The sequence below is a fragment of the Aptenodytes patagonicus genome, chromosome 2 (genome assembly GCF_965638725.1).
Source record: "Aptenodytes patagonicus chromosome 2, bAptPat1.pri.cur, whole genome shotgun sequence".
Taxonomy (NCBI): domain Eukaryota; kingdom Metazoa; phylum Chordata; class Aves; order Sphenisciformes; family Spheniscidae; genus Aptenodytes; species Aptenodytes patagonicus.
In genome coordinates this window covers 122,733,010-122,758,535 of record NC_134950.1, presented here as the reverse complement: position 1 = coordinate 122,758,535, position 25,526 = coordinate 122,733,010, and the positions used below count along the sequence as shown (strand labels likewise).

General features: G+C 45.3%; 1 protein-coding gene across 2 annotated transcripts; it reads left to right on the top strand.

The window, feature by feature from the left end:
- Nucleotides 1–14,526: 14,526 nt before the first annotated feature.
- Nucleotides 14,527–25,526, top strand: LZTFL1 (leucine zipper transcription factor like 1). 2 transcript variants are annotated; one of them, XM_076331038.1, is made up of 10 exons: nucleotides 14,527–14,613; nucleotides 16,211–16,335; nucleotides 16,811–17,005; nucleotides 17,514–17,574; nucleotides 18,431–18,499; nucleotides 19,912–19,977; nucleotides 20,114–20,191; nucleotides 22,982–23,140; nucleotides 23,622–23,725; nucleotides 24,551–25,526. In XM_076331038.1, exons 1-10 carry the CDS (start codon nucleotides 14,611–14,613, stop codon nucleotides 24,567–24,569), a joined length of 879 nt encoding a protein of 292 aa, XP_076187153.1. In that variant the 5' UTR covers nucleotides 14,527–14,610; the 3' UTR covers nucleotides 24,570–25,526. The 2 variants fall into 2 exon arrangements, with proteins under 2 accessions (XP_076187153.1, XP_076187152.1); XM_076331037.1 differs by having other exon boundaries at nucleotides 22,967–23,140.

The window sequence follows — 25,526 nt, the reverse complement described above, 5'->3', positions numbered from 1 at the left end:
ACTTCCTCTCGGATGTCTTCGGGCTGCCTGCCGGGCAGGCTGGCCGCAGGACACGGGAGGATGCCCCCTTTTTGCTGCCCCGGGGCATTGTGACTGCTGCGTTGCCGCGTGGTGGCACTGTGACACGGGGGTGACGGGGCCCCCCTGTGCAGCCCCGCCCGCCACCCCTCCGCCCACCCTCCTTCACAGAAGCCTAGAGTCATGGAATCACAGAATCGCTGAGGTTGGAAAAGACGCTTAAGATCATCGAGTCCAACCGTCCACCTAACACTGCCAAGTCCACCACTACACCATGTCCCTAAGCACCACACCTACAGGTCTTTTCAATACCTCCAGGGATGGTGACTCAACCACTTCCCTGGGCAGCCCGTTCCAATGCTTGAGAACCCTTTCGGTGAAGAGATTTCTCCCAATCTCCAATCTAAACCTCCCCTGGCACAACTTGAGGCCGTTTCCTCTTGTCCTAGCGCTTGTTACTTGGGAGAAGAGACCGACCCCCACCTCGCGACAACCTCCTTTCAGGCGGTTGTAGAGAGCGATAAGGTCTCCCCTGAGCCTCCTTTTCTCCAGGCTAAACAAGGCCAGTTTCCTCAGCCGCTCCTCCTCAGAGTTGTGCTCTAGACCCTTCACCAGCTTCGTTGCTCTTCTCAAGGAAGGTCTGCTGCTCTTCTCAAGGAAGGTGTGCTCTTCAGAGGAAGGCCTTTGGGGTGCTGGCCCCGAGGCAGTCCCCGTGCCCAGGGGGCTGTCCCTGCCCTGGGCACAGCTGGAACCACCTGGGAATGGCGGTGGGATGCCATTGCTGAGGAGGTTATCCAGATGCAAAGGAACTTCTTTTTTTTCTTTGAAATGACTAAAAGAAACGATGAAAAACAATCCCCTAGCACAGGCTTGGTAATTGATCGGTCTGCAAAACGGGTGCCATGAGTGCAGGACTCAGCCAGACTATGTCTATTCAGTGAAAGGATCTCAAGAGTTTGATGCCAGCTCCGTGTGAAGAGGCTGGCCCTCGCACGTGTCCTGATGGGGATGTGACGGACCAGCAGGCAGAGTGAGGCTAGAGACGAATTCCCTTGCCAGGAGTGCCCCCTGTCCAGAGGGCTGTTAGGAAAAGAGAGCCTGTCGGGAGCGAGGACTTCAAACCATACCTAATTTATCAGCTAAAGCCTGTGTTTTGAGTCACGCTTGAAAACGAACCGGTCGCCAGTGCCTTGGAAGACCATGCTTTCCTCTTTGCAAAGGGCCCTGCAAGGCAAAGGGATGCTGAAGTAGCACCTCCCGGAATAATTAGCTCTAGCTGGACTCATTGCATTCCCATAGAGCGCTGTATCTCGCAACACTCCAGACGGGAAGGATCAACTTCCTCCATAGCTGCACTGACTGCCACATCAAAAGAGACAGGTCACGTCTTTTAGCCAATGTAGACGGAGAGTTGTTTGGAAGTGCAGGTGTTAATTGCCGGGCTTCTTGCTTTAAATAGCCTTTGCCTTTCCTTTCCTTTCCTTTCCTTTCCTTTCCTTTCCTTTCCTTTCCTTTCCTTTCCTTTCCTTTCCTTTCCTTTCCTTTCCTTTCCTTTCCTTTCCTTTCCTTTCCTTTCCTTTCCTTTCCTTTCCTTTCCTTTCCTTTCCTTTCCTTCCCTTTCCTTCCCTTTCCTTCCCTTTCCTTCCCTTTCCTTCCCTTCCCTTCCCTTCCCTTCCCTTCCCTTCCCTTCCCTTCCCTTCCCTTCCCTTCCCTTCCCTTCCCTTCCCTTCCCTTCCCTTCCCTTCCCTTCCCTTCCCTTCCCTTCCCTTCCCTTCCCTTCCCTTCCCTTCCCTTCCCTTCCCTTCCCTTCCCTTCCCTTCCCTTCCCTTCCCTCCCTTTCCTTCCCTTTCCTTCCCTTTCCTTCCCTTTCCTTCCCTTTCCCTTTCCTTTCCTTTCCTTTCCTTTCCTTTCCTTTCCTTTCCTTTCCTTTCCTTTCCTTTCCTTTCCTTTCCATTTTGTTTCGTGTCGTTTCCCGTCTCTTTCCCGTTTCCTTTCTTTTCCCCTTTCTTTTCTTTTCCCTTTTCTTTTCCCATTCCTTTTCCCTTTTCCTTTCCTTTTTCTTTTCTTACTATGGCCAGGTCTTGGTTTCCTATCTCATCCCAAGTGCCTTGCAGTCACGCCATACACAAGACATCCAAAACCTCTCCCTCTGATTCCTCCTCCCACCTCCCCACACCCGTCACACAGCTCTGTCTTTCACGACATCTGGCTTGACAGGCGCTCTGTGAATTCTGGTTTATCCTTTACTAATACCTACTAAGAACAGCGGTTTTCTCCACTCTTACCAGGAATTAGGAAGGTGTTTCCATACTCTTTGAGTAAGGAAAGACTTTTGAAAGGAGTTACAAAAGAAAGTTGCAACAAAATCCTGCAAACTCAGCTAATAAATAGGCACGAAGCGCACTTGCAGGGGGGTTCGCCTGCACAAATACTCCAAAGTGAATGGTGACGGACGCGATCATGACCAAAGCCAATCGGTTCTGTAAACTGTACAAGCAAACGTGTCAATAGTCTTAAGGTTGCATTTAAGGAATCACGAGTTGTAAGACGGGGTCCTTCTCGTGCTCCCAGCCAAGAGGCACTGTTATTGCTAGCAATTAAAAGGGGGTTTAGCTAGCGCGTCCTTCTGCTGCCTTTTTTTTCCCGGTCCCCGCACATGAACTCGAAGAAAAAGGCAAGCAAGTCCATTTTGGTGTCACCAGCACAGCTCAGATAAGCTTGCCAATACCCTTCCCCTTCCCCTTGCCTTCTCCTTCCCCTCTCTTCCCCTCCCTCCCACCTCCCCTTTCCTTCCCCTTCCCCTTCCCCTTCCCCTTCCCCTTGCCTCCCAATGAGTCAAATAACGGTCACCCTGTTAGTTGCCTGAAATGCCAGGGGGGGTTCAGCTCCAAAAGCACTTTCAAGGACACGTATCACAAAGGTTAGAGGTGGTAGCAGGATTTTATTGTCTTTTTCTCAGTCTGTTTCAGAGCAGGTGCTCACAAGCATTAAGACGGTGCGCCCGTGGAGCCAGGAGCAGGCTGACGCAAGCCTCAGTTTAGCTTGAAAAAACATCCCTTGAAGCCTGGCAAAGGAAAGCGAGAGCCACCGAAAGTCGCAAATGCCCTACGTGGTGTGGAGAGCCGGATGCATGATTCTTCTGGTTCATGAACTGTTGACCTTTGCCACAAAGAGGAAAGCAGGTAACTGACTGAGGCACAAAGAAGGCCCTCTCAAGAAGAAACGGGAAAGTTTTAGGAATGGGGTTTTTCTCTCTTTGTTTTGGTAATGAGCTTTTTTCACATGCCTTTTTATCTTGGCCTCCAAAAAAAACCCCAAAACATTCCCGCCCCGACTTTACACTTATTTTTTCTCTTGCGTTTCTCAATTCTTCTTTTGTTTCAGCCTTTGAGAAGAAAGGACTATCACCACTGTCCCCTATCACTTAGGATGAAAACCTCAAAGAATATGGCAGCAGGAATCGAGGCCGAGCAGTCCCTGTTTCCTGAAGAGCGAGAATGTGAAGAATGAGGACCGTGACCGACCACGTGCAAAAGCGGAGGAGGAGGAGGAGGAGGAGGAGGAGGTGCGTGGTATTTTCCAAAGTATTACACTTCTCGATGCCAGTCGTCCTTTTTGCCCTCCCAAAACTGCTCCTCTGTGCTTCTTGGCCAGCCATGGGAAAGAGAGCCAGAGCGAGCCAGGGCACGAGCGGTGCCCTGGAGGTGCAAGAGCAGCAGGCAAGCAGCGAGCCGCAAGGGCCCAGAGGAGGCCTGACAAGGGGCTGTGCTCAGTGCTAGAGAGGCCAAGAAGCAAGCCGCGGGGGCCCCCCTTGGGGCCCCCCCTGGGAGTCTAGAAAGCTTCCTCGCCCCGGATGCGGGGCATGAGGACCACCTTCGTGGAGCAGGAGCAGCAGGCACCTGGCCAAAATGGCCCAAAGGAGCCCTGGCAGGGGGCCGTGCTGAGTGCTGCAGAGGAAGGCCAAAAACCCCCGGAGGCACTTGCTAGCCCACCGTGGGGGAAAAAAAGCCTTCCTCCCCGCAGGTGCAGGGCATGAGAGGCCATCTTCGTGGTGCGTGAGCAGCAGGCAGTAACCTGGCCGGACCGGAGCGGAGGAGCCCTGACAAGTGGTCATGCTCAGTGCTGCAGAGGAAGGCAAAAAACCCCCGGGGACCAGTGCCCACCTGGCCCGGGGGAAAATTCCTTCCTGACCCCAGAGCTGGCGATCGGCTATTCCCTGAGCACGTGAGCAAGACCTGCGTCCTCGTCCCACAGGCTGGTCACGCCTCCCAGGAGATGCCCAAGCCCTATTCTCCCTCAACCTGGAGCCATCTCGGGCGGGGGCTTCTGCGAGTGGCCACATGCCCCCGGGCCTGATGGACCTTGGGGGCAAGAATCCTTCCCGCACCTGGCAGGACACCGGTGGGTGCCCCAGAGCACTGGGACCCCTTGCAACACCTCTGCATCCCATTCCTTAGGGCTGCTGCCCCTGGCTCTGCAGGGGATGAGGACAGAGAGCTCTGCAGTGCTCCTCAGGTGCTCCTCCAGAAGGCATTCCCTTGGTCTTGCCACTGGGCTTGGTGGTTCTTGTCATCTCCTGAGGAGCTGGCGTCTGTCCCCTGAGGGCTGAAGCAGGATTCCCATCCGTCAGGTGGGCTTTGAAGGTGGCCCCGCCAGGAGCTGGCCTCGCAGTGAAGAACCTCCAGCAGCCTCGTCCAGCCTTCAGCCTCCCTCCAAGGAATTCCACCGGCTCCTCAAGGACTTCCTCTCGGATGTCTTCGGGCTGCCTGCCGGGCAGGCTGGCCGCAGGACACGGGAGGATGCCCCCTTTTTGCTGCCCCGGGGCATTGTGACTGCTGCGTTGCCGCGTGGTGGCACTGTGACACGGGGGTGACGGGGCCCCCCTGTGCAGCCCCGCCCGCCACCCCTCCGCCCACCCTCCTTCACAGAAGCCTAGAGTCATGGAATCACAGAATCGCTGAGGTTGGAAAAGACGCTTAAGATCATCGAGTCCAACCGTCCACCTAACACTGCCAAGTCCACCACTACACCATGTCCCTAAGCACCACACCTACAGGTCTTTTCAATACCTCCAGGGATGGTGACTCAACCACTTCCCTGGGCAGCCCGTTCCAATGCTTGAGAACCCTTTCGGTGAAGAGATTTCTCCCAATCTCCAATCTAAACCTCCCCTGGCACAACTTGAGGCCGTTTCCTCTTGTCCTAGCGCTTGTTACTTGGGAGAAGAGACCGACCCCCACCTCGCGACAACCTCCTTTCAGGCGGTTGTAGAGAGCGATAAGGTCTCCCCTGAGCCTCCTTTTCTCCAGGCTAAACAAGGCCAGTTTCCTCAGCCGCTCCTCCTCAGAGTTGTGCTCTAGACCCTTCACCAGCTTCGTTGCTCTTCTCAAGGAAGGTCTGCTGCTCTTCTCAAGGAAGGTGTGCTCTTCAGAGGAAGGCCTTTGGGGTGCTGGCCCCGAGGCAGTCCCCGTGCCCAGGGGGCTGTCCCTGCCCTGGGCACAGCTGGAACCACCTGGGAATGGCGGTGGGATGCCATTGCTGAGGAGGTTATCCAGATGCAAAGGAACTTCTTTTTTTTCTTTGAAATGACTAAAAGAAACGATGAAAAACAATCCCCTAGCACAGGCTTGGTAATTGATCGGTCTGCAAAACGGGTGCCATGAGTGCAGGACTCAGCCAGACTATGTCTATTCAGTGAAAGGATCTCAAGAGTTTGATGCCAGCTCCGTGTGAAGAGGCTGGCCCTCGCACGTGTCCTGATGGGGATGTGACGGACCAGCAGGCAGAGTGAGGCTAGAGACGAATTCCCTTGCCAGGAGTGCCCCCTGTCCAGAGGGCTGTTAGGAAAAGAGAGCCTGTCGGGAGCGAGGACTTCAAACCATACCTAATTTATCAGCTAAAGCCTGTGTTTTGAGTCACGCTTGAAAACGAACCGGTCGCCAGTGCCTTGGAAGACCATGCTTTCCTCTTTGCAAAGGGCCCTGCAAGGCAAAGGGATGCTGAAGTAGCACCTCCCGGAATAATTAGCTCTAGCTGGACTCATTGCATTCCCATAGAGCGCTGTATCTCGCAACACTCCAGACGGGAAGGATCAACTTCCTCCATAGCTGCACTGACTGCCACATCAAAAGAGACAGGTCACGTCTTTTAGCCAATGTAGACGGAGAGTTGTTTGGAAGTGCAGGTGTTAATTGCCGGGCTTCTTGCTTTAAATAGCCTTTGCCTTTGCCTTTGCCTTTCCTTTCCTTTCCTTTCCTTTCCTTTCCTTTCCTTTCCTTTCCTTTCCTTTCCTTTCCTTTCCTTTCCTTTCCTTTCCTTTCCTTTCCTTTCCTTTCCTTTCCTTTCCTTTCCTTTCCATTTTGTTTCGTGTCGTTTCCTGTCTCTTTCCCGTTTCCTTTCTTTTCCCCTTTCTTTTCTTTTCCCTTTTCTTTTCCCATTCCTTTTCCCTTTTCCTTTCCTTTTTCTTTTCTTACTATGGCCAGGTCTTGGTTTCCTATCTCATCCCAAGTGCCTTGCAGTCACACCATACACAAGACATCCAAAACCTCTCCCTCTGATTCCTCCTCCCACCTCCCCACACCCGTCACACAGCTCTGTCTTTCACGACATCTGGCTTGACAGGCGCTCTGTGAATTCTGGTTTATCCTTTACTAATACCTACTAAGAACAGCGGTTTTCTCCACTCTTACCAGGAATTAGGAAGGTGTTTCCATACTCTTTGAGTAAGGAAAGACTTTTGAAAGGAGTTACAAAAGAAAGTTGCAACAAAATCCTGCAAACTCAGCTAATAAATAGGCACGAAGCGCACTTGCAGGGGGGTTCGCCTGCACAAATACTCCAAAGTGAATGGTGACGGACGCGATCATGACCAAAGCCAATCGGTTCTGTAAACTGTACAAGCAAACGTGTCAATAGTCTTAAGGTTGCATTTAAGGAATCACGAGTTGTAAGACGGGGTCCTTCTCGTGCTCCCAGCCAAGAGGCACTGTTATTGCTAGCAATTAAAAGGGGGTTTAGCTAGCGCGTCCTTCTGCTGCCTTTTTTTTCCCGGTCCCCGCACATGAACTCGAAGAAAAAGGCAAGCAAGTCCATTTTGGTGTCACCAGCACAGCTCAGATAAGCTTGCCAATACCCTTCCCCTTCCCCTTGCCTTCTCCTTCCCCTCTCTTCCCCTCCCTCCCACCTCCCCTTTCCTTCCCCTTCCCCTTCCCCTTCCCCTTGCCTCCCAATGAGTCAAATAACGGTCACCCTGTTAGTTGCCTGAAATGCCAGGGGGGGTTCAGCTCCAAAACCACTTTCAAGGACACGTATCACAAAGGTTAGAGGTGGTAGCAGGATTTTATTGTCTTTTTCTCAGTCTGTTTCAGAGCAGGTGCTCACAAGCATTAAGACGGTGCGCCCGTGGAGCCAGGAGCAGGCTGACGCAAGCCTCAGTTTAGCTTGAAAAAACATCCCTTGAAGCCTGGCAAAGGAAAGCGAGAGCCACCGAAAGTCGCAAATGCCCTACGTGGTGTGGAGAGCCGGATGCATGATTCTTCTGGTTCGTGAACTGTTGACCTTTGCCACAAAGAGGAAAGCAGGTAACTGACTGAGGCACAAAGAAGGCCCTCTCAAGAAGAAACGGGAAAGTTTTAGGAATGGGGTTTTTCTCTCTTTGTTTTGGTAATGAGCTTTTTTCACATGCCTTTTTATCTTGGCCTCCAAAAAAAACCCCAAAACATTCCCGCCCCGACTTTACACTTATTTTTTCTCTTGCGTTTCTCAATTCTTCTTTTGTTTCAGCCTTTGAGAAGAAAGGACTATCACCACTGTCCCCTATCACTTAGGATGAAAACCTCAAAGAATATGGCAGCAGGAATCGAGGCCGAGCAGTCCCTGTTTCCTGAAGAGCGAGAATGTGAAGAATGAGGACCGTGACCGACCACGTGCAAAAGCGGAGGAGGAGGAGGAGGAGGAGGAGGAGGTGCGTGGTATTTTCCAAAGTATTACACTTCTCGATGCCAGTCGTCCTTTTTGCCCTCCCAAAACTGCTCCTCTGTGCTTCTTGGCCAGCCATGGGAAAGAGAGCCAGAGCGAGCCAGGGCACGAGCGGTGCCCTGGAGGTGCAAGAGCAGCAGGCAAGCAGCGAGCCGCAAGGGCCCAGAGGAGGCCTGACAAGGGGCTGTGCTCAGTGCTAGAGAGGCCAAGAAGCAAGCCGCGGGGGCCCCCCTTGGGGCCCCCCCTGGGAGTCTAGAAAGCTTCCTCGCCCCGGATGCGGGGCATGAGGACCACCTTCGTGGAGCAGGAGCAGCAGGCACCTGGCCAAAATGGCCCAAAGGAGCCCTGGCAGGGGGCCGTGCTGAGTGCTGCAGAGGAAGGCCAAAAACCCCCGGAGGCACTTGCTAGCCCACCGTGGGGGAAAAAAAGCCTTCCTCCCCGCAGGTGCAGGGCACGAGAGGCCATCTTCGTGGTGCGTGAGCAGCAGGCAGTAACCTGGCCGGACCGGAGCGGAGGAGCCCTGACAAGTGGTCATGCTCAGTGCTGCAGAGGAAGGCAAAAAACCCCCGGGGACCAGTGCCCACCTGGCCCGGGGGAAAATTCCTTCCTGACCCCAGAGCTGGCGATCGGCTATTCCCTGAGCACGTGAGCAAGACCTGCGTCCTCGTCCCACAGGCTGGTCACGCCTCCCAGGAGATGCCCAAGCCCTATTCTCCCTCAACCTGGAGCCATCTCGGGCGGGGGCTTCTGCGAGTGGCCACATGCCCCCGGGCCTGATGGACCTTGGGGGCAAGAATCCTTCCCGCACCTGGCAGGACACCGGTGGGTGCCCCAGAGCACTGGGACCCCTTGCAACACCTCTGCATCCCATTCCTTAGGGCTGCTGCCCCTGGCTCTGCAGGGGATGAGGACAGAGAGCTCTGCAGTGCTCCTCAGGTGCTCCTCCAGAAGGCATTCCCTTGGTCTTGCCACTGGGCTTGGTGGTTCTTGTCATCTCCTGAGGAGCTGGCGTCTGTCCCCTGAGGGCTGAAGCAGGATTCCCATCCGTCAGGTGGGCTTTGAAGGTGGCCCCGCCAGGAGCTGGCCTCGCAGTGAAGAACCTCCAGCAGCCTCGTCCAGCCTCCAGCCTCCCTCCAAGGAATTCCACCGGCTCCTCAAGGACTTCCTCTCGGATGTCTTCGGGCTGCCTGCCGGGCAGGCTGGCCGCAGGACACGGGAGGATGCCCCCTTTTTGCTGCCCCGGGGCATTGTGACTGCTGCGTTGCCGCGTGGTGGCACTGTGACACGGGGGTGACGGGGCCCCCCTGTGCAGCCCCGCCCGCCACCCCTCCGCCCACCCTCCTTCACAGAAGCCTAGAGTCATGGAATCACAGAATCGCTGAGGTTGGAAAAGACGCTTAAGATCATCGAGTCCAACCGTCCACCTAACACTGCCAAGTCCACCACTACACCATGTCCCTAAGCACCACACCTACAGGTCTTTTCAATACCTCCAGGGATGGTGACTCAACCACTTCCCTGGGCAGCCCGTTCCAATGCTTGAGAACCCTTTCGGTGAAGAGATTTCTCCCAATCTCCAATCTAAACCTCCCCTGGCACAACTTGAGGCCGTTTCCTCTTGTCCTAGCGCTTGTTACTTGGGAGAAGAGACCGACCCCCACCTCGCGACAACCTCCTTTCAGGCGGTTGTAGAGAGCGATAAGGTCTCCCCTGAGCCTCCTTTTCTCCAGGCTAAACAAGGCCAGTTTCCTCAGCCGCTCCTCCTCAGAGTTGTGCTCTAGACCCTTCACCAGCTTCGTTGCTCTTCTCAAGGAAGGTCTGCTGCTCTTCTCAAGGAAGGTGTGCTCTTCAGAGGAAGGCCTTTGGGGTGCTGGCCCCGAGGCAGTCCCCGTGCCCAGGAGGCCCAGGGGGCTGTCCCTGCCCTTGGTGGCCGTGCCCTGGGCACAGCTGGAACCACCTGGGAATGGCGGTGGGATGCCATTGCTGAGGAGGTTATCCAGATGCAAAGGAACTTCTTTTTTTTCTTTGAAATGACTAAAAGAAACGATGAAAAACAATCCCCTAGCACAGGCTTGGTAATTGATCGGTCTGCAAAACGGGTGCCATGAGTGCAGGACTCAGCCAGACTATGTCTATTCAGTGAAAGGATCTCAACAGTTTGATGCCAGCTCCGTGTGAAGAGGCTGGCCCTCGCACGTGTCCTGATGGGGATGTGACGGACCAGCAGGCAGAGTGAGGCTAGAGACGAATTCCCTTGCCAGGAGTGCCCCCTGTCCAGAGGGCTGTTAGGAAAAGAGAGCCTGTCGGGAGCGAGGACTTCAAACCATACCTAATTTATCAGCTAAAGCCTGTGTTTTGAGTCACGCTTGAAAACGAACCGGTCGCCAGTGCCTTGGAAGACCATGCTTTCCTCTTTGCAAAGGGCCCTGCAAGGCAAAGGGATGCTGAAGTAGCACCTCCCGGAATAATTAGCTCTAGCTGGACTCATTGCATTCCCATAGAGCGCTGTATCTCGCAACACTCCAGACGGGAAGGATCAACTTCCTCCATAGCTGCACTGACTGCCACATCAAAAGAGACAGGTCACGTCTTTTAGCCAATGTAGACGGAGAGTTGTTTGGAAGTGCAGGTGTTAGTTGCCGGGCTTCTTGCTTTAAATAGCCTTTGCCTTGCCTTTCCTTATTCCTTTCCTTTCCTTTCCTTTCCTTTCCTTTCCTTTCCTTTCCTTTCCTTTCCTTTCCTTTCCATTTTGTTTCGTGTCGTTTCCCGTCTCTTTCCCGTTTCCTTTCTTTCCCCCTTTCTTTTCTTTTCCCTTTTCTTTTCCCATTCCTTTTCCCTTTTCCTTTCCTTTTTCTTTTCTTACTATGGCCAGGTCTTGGTTTCCTATCTCATCCCAAGTGCCTTGCAGTCACACCATACACAAGACATCCAAAACCTCTCCCTCTGATTCCTCCTCCCACCTCCCCACACCCGTCACACAGCTCTGTCTTTCACGACATCTGGCTTGACAGGCGCTCTGTGAATTCTGGTTTATCCTTTACTAATACCTACTAAGAACAGCGGTTTTCTCCACTCTTACCAGGAATTAGGAAGGTGTTTCCATACTCTTTGAGTAAGGAAAGACTTTTGAAAGGAGTTACAAAAGAAAGTTGCAACAAAATCCTGCAAACTCAGCTAATAAATAGGCACGAAGCGCACTTGCAGGGGGGTTCGCCTGCACAAATACTCCAAAGTGAATGGTGACAGAAGAATTCTACATGAATTAGAAGATAGGAAAAACACAAGGAAATCCATGGCGGTAACACCCGCATGCCTAAAATAATCTTGCCATTTCAGCCCCATACTAGAGTCTTTCACAGGTGTCCCTTTACACCACAGAAAGGAGGGAAACTTCCTGATTACTTCAAAACCGTAATACACAGATGCAGAAATCTCAGGGGTAGCATTTTAGTGCTGACAATCCATACAATGCTCTGAATGTACAAAGCGCTTTCTACGTAGGTATCTCAAAGCATTTTTATAAATTCAGGAAGGTTCCCAATACCATCCCTGTGTAGTGCTGGAACAGATTCATTCCTGTTTACAGGGAGAAAACTGAAGCATAGCAATTTGTTCCAGGTGACACAGTTGACAATTGACAGATGGAATCATCTGTGTAAAGATTCCCCACTTTGTCTGGATTTGTTTTGTGCCGAGAGCATGAGAAACTCCCTGGCTATTGCCTTATGTATTCTTGGGTGAGTATGTAATCTGTCAGCATCGTAATTCCTTGATCATAAAATTGAAAAAGATTATAAGTACAACTGTTTCAATGGACTAATGTATTCATTATCACAGTGTATTTTTAAGAGAAAACATTCTAATAACTGTATAAGAACACAGATACATCTAGTGTATTTCATATGGAACTAACAGGTGTTGGTAATAGGCACATTATAAACAGATGAGCTAGATTATATACTATTTAATTTCTACCAACTTTCCAAAAAAACTGTAGAACTTATATTCTTTTATGGCTGCTGTGAAAGGATATTGAAAAAATTTGTTAATAGATTATCACCTATAAATAAAGCCCCTTAAAATTTATTTGTAAAGCCATGATATGAATATGACTGATCCTTTCATGTTTTTTACAGTGCTTCACACAGCATAAACTCTTTATACTTGAGTCCACATACATGCTGCTATTGCTAGGAGAATAACATTTATTTCATTGTTGTATCATCCATCTGTTTTTAAAGATAATTATCGCTGTGATTTCTGTTTGCTGCTTCGGTTTTGGTTGTTTGCTTTATGGAGCCAAGCAAAACTAAACTTCAGAGTGTCCAGATTTCAGTTTTATTAAGCAATAACCATAATGTATGCATCTGTCCAACACTAGAACATTATAAACAAAGATCCTTAACAATTTCACGTTCTGTCATATAAGAGTTATGAATCCATATTTAAAAGCTATTAATCTTGTCTGAGCCAAGAATTTGCTGTGTCTTCCCTAAGAAGAGACACCAACAGGTCACTGGTGAGGCCACACCTGGAGCACCGTGTTCCAGTGCTGGGCTCCCCAGTATAAAAAAGAGATGGAGCTACTGGCGAGAGTCCGGCAAAGGGCCACGAAGGTGATGAAGGGACCGGAGCATCTCTCCTATGAGGAGGGGCTGAGAGAGCTGGGACTGTTCAGCCTGGAGAAGAGAAGGCTCGGGGGGACCTCATCAACGCATATAAATACCTGAAGGGAGGGTGTCCTGGTTTCGGCAGGGATAGAGTTAATTTCTTTTCTAGTAGCTGGTACAGTGTTTTGGATTTAGGATGAGAACAAAGTTGATAACGCACCGATGTTTTAGTTGTTGCTAGGTAATGCTTACACTAGCCAAGGACTTTTCAGCTTCCCATGTTCTACCGACTGAGAAGGCTGGAGGTGCACAAGAAGCTGGGAGGGGGCACAGCCAAACTGGCCAAAGGGACATTCCATACCATGTGACGTCATGCTCAGTACATAAACTGGGGAAAGCTGCCCGGGGGGGCCGCTGCTCGGGGACTGGCTGGGCATCGGTCGGCGGGTGGTGAGCAATTGTACTGTGCATCACTTGCTTTGTATATTATTATTATTATTATTATCATATTATTATTATCATTTTATTTCAATTATTAAACTGTTTTTATCTCAACCCACGAGTTTTTCTAACTTGTGCTCTTCCAATTCTCTCCCCCATCCCACCGGTTGGGCGGGGGGGGAGTGAGCGAGCGGCTGCGTGGTGCTTAGTTGCCGACTGAAATTAAACCACGACAGAGGGCACACACAGGACAGAGCCGGACCCAGTGACAGGACCAGAGGTGATGGGCACAAACTGACACACAGGAGGTTCCCCCTGAACACCAGGAAATACTTTTTCACTGTGAGGGTGACCGAGCACTGGCACAGGTTGCCCAGGGAGGTGGTGGAGTCTCCATCCTTGGAGATACTCAAAAGCCATCTGGACACGGACCTGGGCAACCGGCTCTGGGTGGCCCTGCTTGAGCAGAGGGGTTGGACCAGGTGAACCCCAGAGGCCCCTGCCACCCTCAACCATGCTGTGATTATGTGATCTCAGTGTTCACTCCGTTACACCAGAACGGTATTGGGAGTGTCAGGCTACAGAATCAGTGGTATTAGGTTTCAGCAGGATTACTGCAGTAATATGAACCAGAACAGATCAAATTCGTAACGTGTCATGCAGTAACACTGAACGCAAAAATCTCAATGTGGAATAGGGCTCTTAAACAAAACTGGTTTACCAATTACAAAGCTCATCAATGCATACCCACTTACCTTTTTATTATAATTTTAAGACGTTCTCATGCATTTTGCTCACCTCCATCCCATTGCCAGAACTTCTGTCCCCAGGAGACTCACTCACTCATTCATTCATATTTGAACAGCCAGAGAAGCAAAGAATCCCAAAAACTGAACAACTCTTTTATTTTCTGATGGCTTCAAGAAAAACAAACACAAAAACCCCTCACACAGCTTCCCACCTGCTTGCTCCCGCCTCCGCCTGTCCCCGTTTCCATCGGAGTAAAGGAAGAGCGGAGCGAAACTGGCCCTGCCCAGCGCGGCCGCAAGCCGAGGCCCGGCAGCCCTGCCCTCCACGCCCGGCGGGCAGGCCCTGGAGCTGCAGGCCGCCCCGGGGAAGGGCCGGGAAGGACGGCACCCCACAGCCCCACCGAGGAACCCCGAACACCCGCCTCGCCTCGCCTCGCCCCTCGCTGACAGAACGCCGAGCTGACTGGGGGGGGTGGGGGGTGGAAGGAGGGGGCCAGGTGCGCATGCGCGGACGGTGCAGCCGCGGGGAGGGAGGCGACAGGGTCCGCGCCGAGCGCGAGCTCTCGGTGGGGGGCAACTGCGGTTGCCCCGGGAAACGGCCGCCGCCGCCCGCCGAGAGGGGGGGGCGCCGGAGACGCGGCTGCGCAACGCCCGGGGGCGGGCGGTGCGAGTCAAATGAGCGAGCCTCCGCCAATAGGAGCGTAGCGAGGGCGCTCGCGAGGCTTCGTTCTCTATGGCAACCGTCAGCCCGTAGTCAGCCGCTGAGTCCGGCCGCCGTCTCCGGCCGCCGTCCGAGCGCCGGGGAAGGGGCCGCCATGGTGAGTAGCGGAGCCGCCTCCGGCCGTCAGGGCGGAGGATGGCGTCTCCGTCTAGCCGGCCTTGCTCCCCGCCGCGGAGCAGAGCCCCGCCGAGCAGCGCCGTAGCCGCGAGGAGGCTCTCCGCGTCGGTCGGTCGGCCGTCGCCGTGGGCCGGCCCGGAGACTGGGCAGGGAGGCGGCCCGGTCGAGTCCTGCCGGGGAGAGGCGGCCCATCGTCATGCGGGGGCCGCTCAAGGGGGCTGCTGCTGTCGCCTGCCGTCCTGGGCACTCGTGCCACCCCTCTTGGACCCTGCGGAGACTAGTGGGGCTTGGGGCTTTTGCAGGATCCGATGCCCCGGTCGCTTAACAGCGCTTGGAAATCACGAGTGGCTTTGGCCTGCGCTTATGTATTTATTTATTAGTTTAATGTCCTTTTGTAGCTGCGCTCTGGATTGTGAGATTTCAGCACCGGCGATGGCATACATCTTCCTTTCTATCTGTAATGAATAGAAACTTTTCACCTAAAGAAAACCCAGCAACAGCAAAGAGAACATTAATTGAGCTTTTCATATGATCTCTCATTTGCAAGATGTGGGCCTTTGTGGGAGACATCAGACTTGCAACCACTTTGTGAGAGCTTGTTTTACTTACTGCTGTTGCTGTTTCCTAGACTGCCTTTAATTTCCAGGCAGTCGAGATCTGTGCTCACACTTTCAGTATTGTTCATCCAGGTATTGCAGTATTTCATTTTCACTGGAGCTACCCTGCGCAGTTAGATTAATAAGGACAAGGTGATCAGATTAACTGTTTTGTCTGAGTTGCTACATTGCTGTGTCCAACATCAGCAATACTAACTCAGTACATTGGAGTAAATGAAGTGGACTTCAAACGGACTTCACCTTTGGTTGCATCAGCTCTCCAGGGACTGTGATTATAAACTCCCATTTGTGCCCTGTTGTGCCTCCTTGTGACTTGTGCTACTTGCACGAGCAAGATTTATTCTAACGTAATTGGCCATGCCAATACTCCTTCTTTTGAAATAGAGGCGTACATAGAAGGGTTAGTTAGCCAGATCTAAAACCGCTTCCTTCTTAATTTGCCCTGGGAATATTTGGGTTTGGGCAATAGGCTGATGAGAAACAAATTCAGATTCTCACTTAAGTCTCAAGGTTTTGCATATAAACTAAGAAAGAAACGTAATGTACTTTCCTGTGTATTTTTGTTAGTACATCTATAAAAGATACATCATTCAGCTACATTATACATGTGTATGTGTAATACAAAGACAAATTTATCCAAGAGCTTCCTCTCCCCTACAGTCCTTCTGGTTCTGATCCTCTGATTGTCTCTGTCTCTGATTTTGTATGACTTTTCTGAGGGTACTGGTCACTTGAGGACTTACTTCCAAGTACTGGTACTTTTAAAGGGGGAGCACTTACGTGAGGTATATAGGGATTACACATATGAAAATATGGTTGGTTTTTAACATACTAGTTAACGTGATAACCCTATGAAAGCAAGCACAGAAACTAGTCAGAAGGCAAGTCTTCACAATACTTATGCTCCTTTTTACTTATTTCAGTGTATATTTATCTTTGTGCTTATATCCTTATCTGCAGGCAGAGCTAGGCCTTAATGAGCACCACCAGAATGAAGTGATCAACTACATGCGCTTTGCTCGTTTCAAGCGTGGCCTGTGTCTCAAAACAGTGGATTCTTGTTTTCAGGACCTTAAGGACAGCAGGTACTTTGGGGGGTGGTTCTGGGCAAGAATAAAGCAAAATATGCTAGCAACAATTGCAGGTTTAAATGCTTTATGGGGCAAGTTTTGTCCGTTTACATTTGTATGTTCTTAGTGAGGAAGACAGACCCAATAATTTTCCAAATGTTACAAGTCAAGTCTTTTTAAAACTAAGTTGTTCAAATTTTTAGGAATTAACGTAGATATCGACAGCATGACATTGCTTTATATCTTGCTTCTGATGTCTAAATTTGATGTAAGACTGTAGCGGAAGTAAGGTTTGTGATTATAATGTTTCCAAGAGAAAATTTAAATACCATAAGCAATTAGTAGTGCCATGGTCATCTAAGAACTACTGACAGTGAATGTTTTTAGAAGGACATTGCATTATATGAGTGATACCTGTGTAGTGAGGTCTCATAACAATGCAAAATTGTTACCTTTGTCATACATGACTCATCTTGACTGCTCTGTTTAGACTTGTTGAGGAGACCTTCACAGTTGATGAGGTGATAGACATGCTGGATGGACTGCGGACTGTTGTACACAGTGAAGTGGAGTCAGAGCTCATAAATACAACTTACACCAATGTTTTACTTCTGCGGCAGCTCTTTTCGCAGGCTGAGAAATGGTACCTTAAGTTACAGACAGACGTCTCTGAATTGGAGAATCGGTAACATATATTGGACTGTATATTGGACTGTATAGAATGCCTTTCAATAATAAGAAAACTTCAAAGTGTTAACTATTTGCATTCTTTTTCTAACCATAGAAAGCTGTTCTTTTACTATTGTATTGATGATAGGTTAGTTTCAAGTCTTCCATCTATAAAGTAGCAAGATACGCAATAATCTCAAATTTGTCAGGAAGATGTTTTTATTGGTAATATTCTTACTTGAATTAATCAGTTAAGAGCAGGTGATAGGATTTCATTAAAAAGCCTTTGTTGTCTGAGTAGATTATATTTTAATCAAGGATGCTAAATCTTACAGCTCTAATGCATATACCATACCACTGCATGACATGATCTGTTGCATTTATTGTATTTGCATAGGACTTCATTCTGTACTTCTAACGAGAATCTTACATGCAATAAAGAGCATAGCATCAGCCTGGTAAAATGTGTTTCATAACATAGCTCTTTCACTAAATAAGTGCCTCCCTTTATTTTTCTTTTCAAGAGAATTGTTGGAACAGGTTGCTGAGTTTGAAAAGTCAGAATTTACATCTTCGAACAAGAAGGTAGAGTTTTATTTTAATCAAATCATAATCAAATGTCATGTGGAGTCATGACAGGTCTTTAAAATACTTAGTACTGACTCTTTGTGCTTAAGAGAGGAAAACAAAACAAAAACAAAAAAAATGCCTTTTTTCAAAACAATCTTTGAAAGTCTCTAAAAAGTAGCATTTTGCAGTTCGGCACCAAGGCCTTGGCTGTTTCCAGATTGCGGATTCTGCACACCCAGGGCATGCCTCATAATCCTCATCCCAAAGTCAGCCAGACCAGGGATGTGTTGGAGCATCTGCTCCTGGGTTCCCTTCCCCCTGGAAAGTGGGGTAAGGCTGGGACATTCGCTTGTCCCAAGGCTTTGTCCCAACATGGAGTCAAGAGCTGAGAAGATTCCACAATACAGATATGACTCTAGCTTATCTTGTATGATTATGGTTGCACCTCATTTGGTTTGTAGCCTAAATGTATATTTAGTTAATATGTATTACATTTGAAGACTTAAAATAAGAAAATTATTTTGAGCTGTGTAAATATTTTTTCCTCTTACAATCACTCAAATATTTTTTCCTCTTACAATCACTCAAATATTTTTTCTGTTTTCCTTACTCTTTTGTCTTTTGGTTGCTGCAGCATTGGTAGTCTTTTGTAAATTCAAGTTTGCAATCCTTTTATGTCTCTATGCAGTATTTTTGTTTAACTTCAGCTGAAAGTGAAGTATATAACTTAGGAGCCAAGGTACCAGTAAAAAGTGAACTTGAAATAAAAGGACATTCATTTGCTTTACAAAAGAAAGCTGAATTGACTGTCAATACTTTTCTTCCTCCTAGAAATCTGTATAATTTAATTTTTTAACCTTTATTTCTTTAGCCCAGTGCAGATCTCATTAAACCAAAACTGGCTCCATTAAATGAAGGTGGGTCAGAGCTGCTAAACAAGGTAAGAACTTGTCTGTTCGTGCAGTTGTGGTTAATGACCATTCTGCTTATTCAACTGAACTGGATAGCTGTTGGATAATGTGCCTGTCACTATATAGACATCAAGGCAATATACCCCAGAATGTAAAGTAAAATGCTAATAAATTAATAAATATTGTAAAGCATCTTAAATTTATTGTGCAGTTATGGTCTCTAACAGGTATTACAATATTGACCTTCCTTTTGCAAAGACACTTTCGCTGTTGTAATTATTTATTTTACCATTTAATGAGGTGCATTAGTAGAAAGCAGTATTCGGTTTGTGCCATGCAGCTGGCTGGCTTTCCAACAAGGAAATAAATTAAAATATGTAGCTGGCTGAAATGATCAGGTTATCGGAGATTTTCTGTATCACTCAAAGTCAATCCTATTACATTTCAGTCTTTTTTCTTTTGTTAGCTGGTTAAATTCCTTCTAAAGAAACAGGCACTTAAAGAGTTTGGAATTTACTAGTTTTGAAAATGCCTGATTTCCCACTTGCTAAAGATTTTCAGAATTACAAAACACATTATAGTATTTGATGTTATCAATAGTTTTTATTAGGTATGGAACTCGTTTAGTTCAACTGAACTTTTTTAAAATGCCACACTTCTTTATGTTATCTTTATACACTTTTAAGTTATGGGCAGTCAAGAAGTTTAGTGAGGAGTTGTGTTTTCTGCCTTCTAGCCTACATCACCAAAATGATCTGTGAAGTACAGTGTCTGAATCAAATTGTTGTTACCCATTAAGATAATTAAAGCATTCAAGAATTCAGACTTGTATTTTACTTATAGATCAATGTAGTTCTCTTTCAAAAATAATTTCAACATCTGTTTCACAACAGTTTTTGTTGAATATGTACATCTGATGTCTTTTTTTCCTCAAAAATAATTCAATATTTATATGGTGAATTTACTCTGACTGATAAAACATGGTTATTTCCTGTGACACAGAACATGATATCCAGTAACCTGGTATTTGTCTCTTTTAAACAGGAACTAGGAATAAATTCTTACTTGCCTGTTGATTGAAAATACAAATGTGAGCAGCAATGAGATTTGCGTCTCTGAACATGCAATTTTCTTTATCATGAATCTTGATACTAAAAAGATGCTGAGCTTACTAATCTCAATTCAGTAAAGCATGTGTCAAATTTAAGTGAACGGTCCTATATATTACAGTAAAATTGGGAACTTAAATTTCTTGCTGACTGAGGCAGAAAACACAATAAATAAATGGATTACTGACTTCTTATGAAGGCCATTTTTATAAGCGTTTAGAAGCTTGTTTGCTTTCCTAAGCTGTGAAGCGTATTTTCTTACCTGAAATATTTGGAAAGTTCAAAATAGCACAAGAGTTCTCACAGACTTTTTCTTGTTCATTAACCCAAAGACAGTTGCTTGTCTCCAAGAAGAAAATGAAAAATTGAAGACCAGACTCAAGACCATAGAAACACAGGTAAATTCCCTGTAAGCTTGGATACTTAACGCTGTTTGTATATTAAAAAATACCTAAATAAGAATCCCATGGTTATTATTCTCATGTTTTCGATTAAAATATGTTTCTGAGGCTTTACATTTTCAATGTATCACAGGCTACAGCTGCACTAGATGAAAAGTCCAAACTAGAGAAGTCACTGAAGGATTTACAGATGATCCAAGGAGATCAAAAGGTAAATATAATTAAGATTTCCCGCACCAGCACCCCCATTTAACACAACTGTTGCCTGTACATCTAAAAAGTTGGTCTGTATGGTGTGTTTCTTTTCTGGTAAATATGAAGGTTCAAGTTAGTATCGTCATGTTCCTGCTGACATTGTCATGTTCCTGCTAGTCTGTCAGTCAGCAGATAACCCAGAATGTTAGTTGATTTTATGACACGTATTTTGTGTCACATAGACCATGATAAATTATTATCAGAAAGTATTATTCCAGATACCGTCAGGAAGTAGTATTTCAGAGTTCATATTGACAGGGCTGATATTTGTATTAACTGATACAAATTTATTTCTGTTTGTTTCTTCCCATTTACTAATGAAAGAATGGTATCTAACCTGTTTTTTGTAGCAACGATAAAAAAACTAGTTCTTTCAAGCATTTGTCACACTTGATATTGACATGGACAAGCCAGACTTGCTGCTTCTCACTTCAGACTTTAAAAACCTAAATACTTACATGTAAGTGTCCAGTGTCCTATATTCTTTAACATCAGTTGAAGTTTTGCTACAAATGTCAATGATCATGGGTCAGATGACAAATGTTTGATTTTATGTAGTTCTACCCATATCAGCGTAGTGTCAAAAATGGTTCACTGTTTATTTTTACTACTTGAAGTTCTTAATCTTTTTTGTAAATGAGGATTCAAACATGGTGAGTTGTTGCTGCAGAAAAAAACATAAGCTAGAAGTCATGCAGATTGACATAAATAAATCTGTTCAGGTCACCTTAGTATTTTTTTTTTTATTTTGTATCTTTGTTTTGTCAATAATCAGAATTTTCTAAAGTTTGTTCATGTGTGATTGTTCCTTAATTTAAAACATTTCAGTTCAAACTTTTAACAAAATTAGAACACTTTAATCCCATTATTTTGACAAACTGACTTTTTAAAATTCCTATAGTATTTACAGATTTGGAAGTGAAGTTCAATATCATAAAACATTTCCACTTTAATTTTCATATTTTAATCCTGATTTCTTTTTATTTTGCTTTCTAACTGGTTTATGGTATGTACTTTGGCTTTCTTAATATGTTATAATTTTATCTAGTAACTTTCAAAATCTGTATTCAATAATATTATTTAATAGGGAACTTGATTTATCAGTCATGGCAAATATTTTCTGTATCTGTCTGGTTAAGCCTTAAATTATTAAAGGTTTAAAATATTAAAGGGGTTTATTAAATCCTGGATAATAGTGTTTGTAATTTTAAAAGATTGGAACCAAATCTTATCCTACTTTTCTGGTTAAGCATGAATTGGCCTCAATGTCAGGGCTGCTGAGTATCTTCAGCTTTCATGTCCTAATTTGCTATAATCTGACACTTTCTTCTCCAGCTTTTACATTTTCTATTTACAGGCATATATATGTTGTTGAAACTAGCTAGTAGATATAGTGCTGAAATGTACTACTTTGTTTAATCAATTGAAGTATTAGTTGTTTGGAGCAAATGCTAAATTTTATCTGGTTTCACTCCATATTTTTATAGGATGGGTGTCAATAAGATCATATGAACCCAGTTGCTCATTAAAGCAGTAGTTTTCAAACTCTTTGGACAAACAAATGACTGCCAAACCACAATGGTTCTTAGGGACCAACTCTTAGCTCAGCAGATTTCTACCTTTTTTTTTCTTGTGGGTTTGTTTTTTTTTTTAATAGTTTAATATGGTTCCACACACCAAGTGTGAACCATGGTTTGGGAGTAACTGCTCTATTGGATCAGTTTAACTTGAGGATTTAGAATTTTTACATAATTGACTTATGTCACAGTTTAGAAAAATGATCACTGTCTATTCTAATCTGAAACATTATAATGTAGCGCTTTTCAGCACTGTAGCTTTGGACTCTATCTCAAAATTCAAAATAAGCTTTTCTTCTGTACAGGTACTATTATCAAGTGGTTTCCTATGCTCAAATCTTACCTTCCACATAGAAAAAGGAGCAGAGCTTCCTTAGTTTTATATTTTTGTTCTTTTTAAGGTGCTGCTGGTTTAGCCTCATCCTGAGTCATTATACTTCTGAGAGTTTGAACTTGAGCTTTTAAACCTGAGAGGGTTTGTTTTTTTTTTTTAATTGAAATCTGTAGAACAGTTACATGAATATAATGTTTTGTGACCCAGAACTGATGGCCAGAAGTGTTTGGGTTGTTTCTTCTTACAGGGAAACAGCAAAGTTGCTTCACAAGCAACTGTGGAGGCTCTTTTTGTAATGCATCGGAGAACAGTGCAATATTGGTAGCTGATTGATAATATGAGCCTTAACACTTTCATCCTTTCCTACCAGTATTACACTAACAGCTTTTGAAACGCCTGTGATATTATACCTGCTTTAAAAATACATTATAGCATAGGCATTCAGACCTTAAGCTGTAATTTACTATTTCTGTATGCTAAATAACTTATTGTGATATTCTTCACCCTGTGGCTTCACCTAATTCCTAAAAAAGTGAAAGACTTGAAAAAAAGTACAAGGACTTGAAATCTCAACTTGGCAGAGAAGACATTCCAGCCATCTTTAAAATGCATTTATTAACGATTTTTTAAAGTTATAAATTAGTTAGTGCTTTAACTAATTTTTTTTACTTAAAGCACTTCTAATTTAGGCTTTACAGGAATAACGTGAACACAATTATTAAAAATTAAGATGTACCCACCTTATGTGGAATTTTGCACTTGACAGTTTAAATATTTCTTCTCTTGCATTTGAATATTTTAAATATTTCTTCTTTTGAAGATTAATGCAAACCAGGATATCACTGAACTGGAAAATAAAGTGGCAGCTTTGAAATGCCATTTTGAGAAGACTTTGAATGACTCTACTGCAAACCAAAAATTCTTGGAAGAGAACTTGGTGACCACAAAACATGACTTGCTTAAGGTTCAGGATCAGCTATCCACAGCTGAAAAGGTTAGCATTTTATTGTAATGTAAAGATGAGATCCTTACTCATATTTTAACTGATTAGTAATTTAACAAGCATACACTACAGGATGCAGAGTTCACTGGGTCACGCTTGTGCCAGTGTATTTTTGTTATTTCAGTGGAAAAACACGTTATACATAAAACAGCAAAAACACAACTAACTGCATGATTATAACTAGATGAATACTTAAAAATTGCCCATTTGTCTGCATAGAAATTTTTGAATGAAAAGTGTATTCCCAGTCTTCAGAAGACTTTTAGCCTGATTTCATTAGAAAATAAAGTTTGTGTTTCTCTGTCTCTCCCAGTAATATCATTTGAATCTACTAGCTGACTTCATCTAAATTTGAGTAAGTTAGAGAAACTACTATTCTGAAACTGAGGAGGAAAAGCAAGTCATCTTTTTTAAAAAGCGTATTAGCCTGGTTTTCATAATATGTAAATAATATGTTGATGTTATTATGTAGGAATTAGAGAAGAAATTTCAGCAAACAGCTGCCTATCGCAACATGAAAGAGATTCTCACTAAGAAGAATGAACAGATAAAGGATCTACGTAAAAAGCTTTCCAAGTAAGTGGTGCTGTTCTGTCTGTCCAAACAGGATCCTTGTTCTGGATCCATGTTCTACTCCCATTTTGTTTTTATAAATGTGAAGCTGTCTCTAAAACAGACTATAAATTTTCCCTTAAAAAGAATTTCTAGTAGGCTGTTCCCTGATTTTTGACAAGCCAATCCTTTTAATGGGTGCTAGGTGAATAGGACTGATGTGTGCGACAGCAGCTGCTGTGTAGCAAGTAATGAGAGAATTTACTACGGAGAGGATATTCATGGGTGTGGTAGATAAGCCCCCAGGTGCTATACACAGAGGTACAAGTAGGAGATGTACTGGATGCTTTGGCATTATCTTATTTCTTCCACGCTTGTTTATGGGAATGAGAAGTCCACTGTATGTAAGCAGGTTTAGGCCTGTATTGAGTAAAGAAAGATGCACCCTGGCCATTATATTGCATAGAAGACTATCGTTCTGCAAATGTCAAGTGAGCTTTGGCAACATGGATGCCTTAGACCTATGCTGTAGGACGACAGAGGTGGAACTTAAAACTTCTGTTTAAACTTCTGCCTGTATTTTGGGATTTGTGGGTGAGTTACTGGTCATTCCCTCATTCTACTATTTGGTACACTGGCCAATTTTAAAAGGAGAAAATAGTCTAAACAGTATATGCGTTTGTCTGTGCCCTAAGTCATACAGTGAGCCTTGATAGGAATGCGCCACTAATAGGAGTAATTTATTACTTGGGTTTCATATTTTCTTTAGAGACAAAATGTCTCTTGGTTATTTTCTACTCTTGTTTTAATGATTTTTTTTTTTTTTTTTTTTTTTTTTTAAATCCTCAGATATGAGCCAGAGGACTAAAACTCCAAGAACATCTGATCTATCAGAAGCTGCCATAGAAAGAAAATGTGGACTGGTATTATTTTTCAATAATTTTTGTTCTGAATGGTATATTTTTTGCTTCTAGTGCTTAAAATAACTTTTTATTAATACTAATAAGATCCTGAAACTCCTATCTTACTCCCTTATAAACCTACAATTTATAGGTATTAGTTTCTGTAGTAGTGTTTTTAATTGTTAACCACCAACATTCCTTGAGAAATAGCGAACAGGAGCTTATTGAAGTGAGACCATTCCCTACAAAGAAAGGAGTTTATTTTTGTTAAGAAAAGAAAAATAGACAAAAAATAAGTATTAGAGTTTTTTGATGTCTCTGAGGTGGAAACTCCCATTGTTACTTTTGGTATAGTTAATGTAGCCATGAAATGGCATTACATGTGAAAATTGCATTAGTGGAAGTAAAAAGTAGGAGGAAAAAAGAGACGCTGATTCTGTAATGTTATTTCACACTGGACATCTCATACCTCAGCAAAATGTGGTCAGTAACATTTTGCTAGAGGGTGTTCATTAGATAGTGAGGTAAATATGCTTTATAGTGGAAGCACTGGACCTTTTCAATTAAAGCCACTAATTGGAGTTATACTTTTTCACTTGAATTTATTTGAAACAAATTTGGACATCAGAATATAGATTCTGATTTTGCCACTGTTCTTAATGTTAAGATGGTAATCTGAAAAAGCATAGGGAAGTTGCTAATGGAGCAACTTTCTTGGGAAATAAGTTATTTTAGATGTTTTCATCTCCTTTCTTATTGTAACCTGACCAGAAAACAGCTTACTTCTCTCAAGTCTTTTGCTTGTAATCCTCTGCCTTGCATTTATCTGGAAGCCTCTAAATAGTGCATTCTACTTGTTCATCTGTCCCTGTTCATATGTATGTTGTATTTTACTCCAAATAAAACCATTATGTTTTCAAACA